A 7,676-nucleotide genomic window follows, 5' to 3' on the forward strand; every position below is an offset into this window, starting at 1 on the left:
TGGATTCTTATTTTATCAACTGAAATCGTGCCGAGTGTCGTATGAAAATCCTCCTGTCGATGGTTTTAAATGCAGCGCTTATTTCGCGGAGGAAGTTAGATCGAGGCTAGGTTAAAAGCAGGAGTGTGAGTGATCTTCTTTTACGAATTGAACGATTAAAAATATTGATACAGTTTAAGAATTTACATAATTTTTTAACGAAAAGAATTTTTCACCGAGATGACGAATTTATTGGTATGTTAGATGTATTGCTATGTAGATGCGTATTTTCTGAAAGTTCTGGGGTAAGTGCCTTGCCGTCTCTCATGGTCCTCTTACCAGAAAAAGCCGCATTTTCCACACTCTGTGGCCAGGTCCTTCGCGCGTACCTTTGAGATCAGCGGTCGAACTCTCTATCGCCGGTTCGTAAACAAAGGATCCGCGACCCTTAGAAGTCGCAGCGTCTCCTCTGTAGAGAACTCGACGATAACAGGTAATATTCAGATTTATATAACGATACAGCGAATTTACTTGCAATTCGTTGACAGAAATTTGTCGAATCTGGTGCAGCTGATTTCGATTAATAGAATTTAATCTTGACCAAGATATCGAGATTTAAAGTTTCACTTTCGAATCGGTCATTTCCTGTACAACGACGCGATAGAAAGAGTTTAAGGTGGTGTATCGAGGTTAACAACGAGTCTTAGTTACAAATGTGCGGAAAACTGGCGACCTCCGGCCGACAATCCGGGATTTCCTCGTTGTTATTGGATACGGAGACCGTGATCCCGCATATCGTTAGATTAACGATGTTTTATCAAGAGTGGTGATCGACTGGGAAAATGCAAACAACCCGGAGAACGTCAGATAAACGGCGCGGCTTTTCATTCCGCAAACTGACTCCCTTGTACTTTAATCGGCAAGGTTCCAACGATAATTGCCGCGATAGTGAAAATTAGCATGGTTATTACTCGAGTGTTCGGAACGAGTGACCCGAATTCGGTCTAATTTAGCAAAAGAAACGGACGAGGGAAGAGAGCTGTTCTTCGTGAATTCTAATAAATCGCTGAAAATTGCAGACCAATCAGTCCATTCAACTTGGTCGGAGCCTGGCTTCACTTCCTCCTCTCTACTCGATTCATCTAATTCAGCTGAAAATCTGGAACACGAGGGAGGAAATGTTCCTCGGGGAAAAATCATAGTCGAAAAAAGACCGAACAACTGCTAAATACGAATGTTTATTTCCCACGAAATTACGGCACTTCTCGAACTTTACTTTACTCGAATGATCAATCTCGCGAAGAGGAACTCGAACACGTTGAACCTTGTTCTCGTTCGACTCAACCCCGAGACTCGTTGCACGCGAACCAATCCGACGTCTCCGATGTAACGTTAAAATACTATCTAACTGTATTAGGATGGAAGGGAAATGCCGTTTCTCCGGCGAGAAGCATAGGCGAACGATCCGGCGTGAAAACCGCGCGAATCTAATTTCTCGAAGGGCTAAGTCGACGGGCGCAGCCCATGGGAAGACGGCTCGGCGCTGTCTGAGCTTAATTAAATTTGTTAAGAAGATCGTTAAAGAGGATGAGAAGGGGATAAACGACTCGGGAGCAAAAAGTGCAATGGAATCGTTTCGGTTCTCGCGTGCCCGTCGGTTCGCCAACCCGTGTCTCGTTTGCGGTTCTCCGTTGAAACCTCCCTCTTCCATCTTCGCGATTATTCGAAACATCGCAAGCGGGAATTCCGTGGAAAGAAAAAGATATCCATCGAATTCCTAGATACGAGAATCTCCCCTATTTCAACCCCGAAGATTCGATTGAAAATATTCTTTACTCTCGGGTTTATTTGACGAACGCGGCACATTAGAGCCTTCGATTTATCACTCGGGGAAAAATGTTTTCGAACACGTAGGTACCGGGGAATAGAGAGAAGGAGAACGGTACGTCCATCGAAACGACGTCAACTTTCTATGAAACATACGTTTCCGGTAGTCGGCTCACCAGAGGAGGAGGAGCAAAAAAAAACAAAAAGCCTCGAGGAGAACAATCTTTCCTTTTGCAGCCCCTCGCGTTGTAATCGACAAAGCTGGGGAATATTTGTCATTGTTCACTTTCCAATCACCAATGGCGGTGCATCGATAATGCGCCAACTGCATCCAACCGCTGGCTGGTTCATCCCTTCGACCTTCTGAACCTATAGATTCGCGTTTACACTCGACCAAGTGTCGTGTCTCTCCCGCGCTTATACATATTAATGGGGGTTCTGCATAGTCATCGGACATCACGCTACCACCGGCTGAACTTGCAACTCGCAAAAGCTCGCGCCTTTATTACGAAATCGATCGGTTCGAACGGGTTTTGCAAGAGCGGGCAAAGATCGCGGACCTCTCGTTGCCAATCGCGCTATACCTCCCCTTCGTAATTTCAACCTCGTCGTGCCGCGGCTCTTCTGTCCCGCGAACGATCGACTTTTCATTAAGATACGACTACCTTTAACCCTCTTCCCTTACCCCCTCCTCCCCTGTGGACAGGATCAATTTTCGCGAGGATAGAGGAAAAGGACGATGGTACACGAAGACATCGCTATAAGTCTCTCCCGTTGTCGATTCAGGTCGCGTTTAAAGACTCTTTATCAGGAGGCTGCCACCTCGAGTCTCGTTAAAGCGAGAGGCACCGTGTACCGTCCTCTTAATTCGATAATGCATTACTCGAATTAGCCTTATAATGCCCGAGACGTCAGGAAACGGTGAGGGAAGAAAAAGCGTTACTCGTAATCCTTGGTCGTTTGCGGCGTCGCGTCGCAAGGACGACCCCCGTGTGCAAAAGGGTCGAGCTTTGGATTAATAAAATGCATCCAACCACACCGTGTCAACCGTTTCTTTTTCAACCTACCTGCCGAGGATTAACGTGGTAGCTTTATTTTTCAACCTGTGGGAGGGAGGAAAGAGACGCTTAAGCAGGGCAAATGCACCCTTAAACAGATGCTAATTTTTCGTCTAATTCACTTAGAAATCAGGTGAAAGTAGATTTTCAGAGAGTAACGGATCGGGATTATACGCACGGTGAAGTTCTTTAAACTTCTCCTCCGACGAGTATATTCCCTATGAATTATTTCCTGCCACTCGCGTCTTATACGGTTCTCCTAGCTTTTCACAAACTCACCCGGAGAAGGTTTTAAAGAATCCGATTACGCGCGCGCTCTCTAGTCAAAGGGGCCGTCTGATAAACGAGCAATCGATGGCAATCTGGAGGGGATCAATATTTAATGCGTCTCACCGGTGGCCCCTTCACACTCCGCATGCATGAGAGATATAATGCTCGTGGAAGAGGAGGATGAAAAATGAAACGTCGGATCGTCGCGGTTTCTCTTACCGCCGCCGTATTGCCGGAAAATTTCCCAAAATGTCACCTTTTCCACCATCTACTCGGCGAGAAACTTGAAACCTTTCGCAAAAATACGCAATTAAAAATTCCGTGCTACGGGAAAAATATTTTTACCCTCGTCTACTAACATCTACATGGAGAGTCTCCGAAGAAGAGGTAATCATCTCTTGGTTGAAACTCGTGAATAAAGTTCGGGGATATTATCGATTCTACGTGAAAAAGTTCGTCTTTAGTTGGATAATTTAAGAGGATCTTTCTTTTTCTTCTTTCTCCGTAGGTCCACATTAATTTAGGCGCCGGGGAGAGCGAGATGGCGAGTGCTCGTGGTCTGACGCTGAACGACCTGAGCTGGCACGAGGTGAACCTGACGAGACGCCAGGCGAACATTACGCTGCAGATCGACGTTATACACACGACCAGGTCCCTTCTACCGGGACGTTTCTTCGAGCTGAACATACACTACGGCGTGTACATCGGGGGACAGGGTGACTTCAACGAGCTATTTCTAGGTAAGACGCCTCGGCAAGCTTGACTCACTCGGATAAATCGTCCCGCCACGTGACTGCGCTCGCTTACGACGACGCGACGTCGCTAACAAGAGAAGCAAGTCGACTCACTGTGCGTCGATTTTGACGAAACTTCGCGAACAGACCGAACAGAGACACTTCTATATTTCACCAATTGTAATATATCGTTCGTGACTTTATCTACGGCGATGTGTGTCTTTGTACGAGTCACTTGTATCGATCGAACGCATAGATACATATTTCAGCGACAGTTTGCGTTCAGCTCGTTTCGGACCATTCTTACGTTTTGACGAAGCTTGACTTTCTTTTGGTTCCTTAATCCTTTCGCTGTAGCACTTAATTACAGGCGCGAGATCTTTAGTTTCGGCGATTGAAAATTTTGAAAATCGTTTCTAATTTTCTTTTATTAAATTAAAGTAGAAGCGCGCACAGGACAAACACGAAGGATTAGAAATTTTCAGCGGTGAAAGGGTTAAACTGCGTGTACACTGTATAAAAAAACAGTTCGATCAATTCAATAGTTGAATTTTATTTTCTATTTCGCTTGAATTCGTTTTTGTATCAGCTCCTAATTCAGTATAGGCGTCAAGCTTCTTTCTCTAAATCAGGCGTGTCCAACCTGCGGGCCGCAGTGTGGCCTTAACAGCACAATATCGTAAAATTTTAACATTATTATGTGATTTTTAGCGATATTTTTCACGGCTCAATTGCATTCTGATAAAGAATATTAAAAAATAAGGGAGGTTTTGTTACTTATGTACAATTAACTGTATTATATATTTCGTATGGTCTAGGCAAATCGAAAGGTTGAACACCCATGCTCTAAATCATCTTGTTTCTCTGAAATTCGCAGACGTAGGGTTCCGTAAGACACGTTAAAAAACGATATTAACCCTTTCGTTACTATCGGCGTCTATAGGCGTCTTGAAAATTACTCGCACTATACCGTTCGAGCCTTTCGGTGCACTTCCGCCTTAATCTAATCAACCGAATTTTAAAACGACACGAGCAAAACAAGAAATTTCGCAGCCGTGGTTGAAAACCCACGTTACGCATTAAAATCTGCCGTAGCGAAAGGGTTAAACAGTAACAGCTACACTGAAACGACGAACTGCTTGCATAGGATAGATGACAAATCTCTGATAACAGCGTCTGAGATTTGGATCGCGTGACACTATTTCGTAACTACCTTTCATCATTACCGACACTCGACGGATAACACAGAACTTTCTATACGACAAGAAGAATGTTACTCGACATTTTTCTGTTTCTTCTCGCAACATTGCTGTACATGACGCGTTATGCCTCACAGTGTAGACGCAACATTACTCAACCACAATCTCGCAACGCTCGTTTTCCCTTCGGTTCGCCAAACGAAGAAGGACAAACGCGAGCAGAGAAGTATCTTCTCTCCCTGTTCGCGTGGAAATTTACGACGCAGCGTCTCCGCTATAGACTATTTCCTCGAACTTTCGATGATTTCACCGGCAGAGTTTGCGCCGACCGACGGAAAATCCGGCGTCGCCGGAATTGAAATAGAAAAACAATACAGACGCATTCACGAGGAATATTTCAGCTGGCGTAGTCAAATGGAACTGTATAGTCTATTGGACGAGTTGCCCCCACGATGCAACGGTACAGCAAGGTGCAGTGGCGTATAAAAATTCATATTTGCACAACGGCAAACGGATTATACAGAAAACGACCGGAGGCACGCGTTACGTGATCACGCCGCGGTACAACTCGCCGGCTTCAAATATTCGTTTTGCGTTTGTTGCGGCGAAACATCCACTCTATTGCAGGGATTTTCTCACTTATATACAATAAAAGTAACACAGAGGGGGAGAGGGGAACCGGACGGTTCACCGTTGCAAAGCCTCGCGTTTTCGGTTTTTATTATTTCGCGCCGCAACGAACTTTAAGTATTTTCAGTTAACCTCGTCTGTCCGCGCGCGATTTTCCCGCAAAAATCACGGAAACAGAACGAAGAGAGAGAGAAAAAACAGGAAGAACACGAGACGCAAGAATAGAAATACAAGGATGAGTCATTTGTGACGAAACGGCGCGAATGTTCTTAAAAATAAGAAGAAAGAAAGAAAGATCGTTCTACATCCAAAGAGAGAAACTCGCAAGACGCGAGGCTTTTGTCCCTTCTTTTTTTAACGTGTCACTGGCAACCCTCTCTACGTGTCCTTGAACGTCCTCGAATGGTTGTTATACATTGTTAAACCGGAGGGTAAAAAGATAAAGAGTCCCCATTTAAGAAAAGAAATGCGAGGGTAACCTTAAACTCGTTCCCTTAGTCACATTTCCACCATATAATCTTCCACTTGGAATCGTAAATCTTTTATGCGAGATCCACTTTCCTCTACCTTTCGCCTCGTACCTCGGTAATACACAGCCGAATATGTATTTCGGCGAAGAAAGAAGGAGAGAGAGAGAGAGAGAGAGAGAGAAAAAGAAACAACAGACGTTTCGGATAGGAGAGAAAGAGACGAAACGAGGTTACAAATTAAGACCGATTAACCGTGATATATGAAATCGTCGCGTTCCCAGTATCACTGGACGTTGATCCAGTGAAATATTATTTAGCGCACGCTACCAGAGAGATACATATTTACACGATCCATCACTGACGCGGACCATCAGCAACGGTCATTGAGCAAGATTAGCTACCGAGAACATTCTGATAGGACGGGAGTCCGCGACACCGGTTCTCTCCAAACCTAATTTCTAGCCCATTCGACGTCCCCCCGTCCATCGATCTCCTTCCTCTTCGACAAGATGAAATTGTGTATCAAAGCCCTCGCTCGTTCCCCACCCTGTTAATCGTAACCGTGAAATCGTAAATCGGATGTACACGGTGGGTACAGTGTTGACCGGGAAACGCCTGCTCGACGATGAAAAGCTACCTCCTTTCAACGATCTCGTATCAACCCATGAATCAGTTATTATCCTCTGTATTCGACGAGATTATCCACGACGAAACCGAGCGGAGCGAAAAGCGTAGGGTAGGGATACAGAGAGACGAATGATTACATTTTCCCTCCATTTAAATAGTACGATATATACTTTATGCAACGGTGAATATTTTATCACGTTCACGTTCGTTCTTTTTTCTCTCTTTGTCTTTCCTTTTTTGTCCATTCGATGACAGTCGTTTGTTAAAACAAAAAAGGGTATTTTCCACGAAAATTCGATGTAGCCATCGAACGACGTCCATCACGACAGTTAATATTTTTTTATCGACGTTTGCTGCCAGATGAAAACGATAATTCTACCGATGGAAAAAATTTAAAAAAACGTTGCAACAATTCGTGACATCTCACAATTCTCGATCTCACTCGAGATGCTACAACGAAGAATAGTTTAGATAGAGTAGAAGACATTCACTTTCGTCGATTCACGTGTTTAAAACGAATCGTTCCGTTTCACGATCGCTTATCCGTCGAATAGTGTATTACGAATTACCGGTTCCAACGAAAACGCGCGTGATTACGGTTGCTTTACGAGGCCGTGCGCAGCCGGCAATAATGTCAGAGCACAATGGCCGGGGTCGTGGTGGCCGGGCTGAAAAGCAAAAATTCATCGGAAGGTGGGCCGAGTTGACGCGTACCAAATTGAATACGATCGGTAGAAACACAGAGTGTACCCGGTGACGCCCGTTTCCTCCAACCTTTCCCGTTATCCCCCCCGAGCATCTCGCGCAATGCTAGACGACCAGCTCGAAATTCAATTTACATATTCATGACAATTCATTTGTACCCCGTGCTACGACACAGCC

At 44.8% G+C, this 7,676-nt stretch overlaps 1 protein-coding gene across 1 annotated transcript in view; it reads left to right on the top strand.

Moving 5' to 3' along the window:
• LOC108580092 (chondroitin sulfate proteoglycan 4) overlaps positions 1 to 7,676 on the top strand; it is a 32,764-nt gene that overhangs the window by 9,601 nt on the left and 15,487 nt on the right. The window contains exon 3 of the mRNA XM_017943756.1: positions 3,643 to 3,874. Within this exon, the coding sequence (XP_017799245.1) occupies positions 3,643 to 3,874 (232 nt within the window). The remainder of the gene's footprint in view (positions 1 to 3,642; positions 3,875 to 7,676) is intronic.

Source organism: Habropoda laboriosa, unplaced genomic scaffold (genome assembly GCF_001263275.1).
Source record: "Habropoda laboriosa isolate 0110345459 unplaced genomic scaffold, ASM126327v1 scaffold2, whole genome shotgun sequence".
In the NCBI taxonomy this organism is placed as follows: domain Eukaryota; kingdom Metazoa; phylum Arthropoda; class Insecta; order Hymenoptera; family Apidae; genus Habropoda; species Habropoda laboriosa.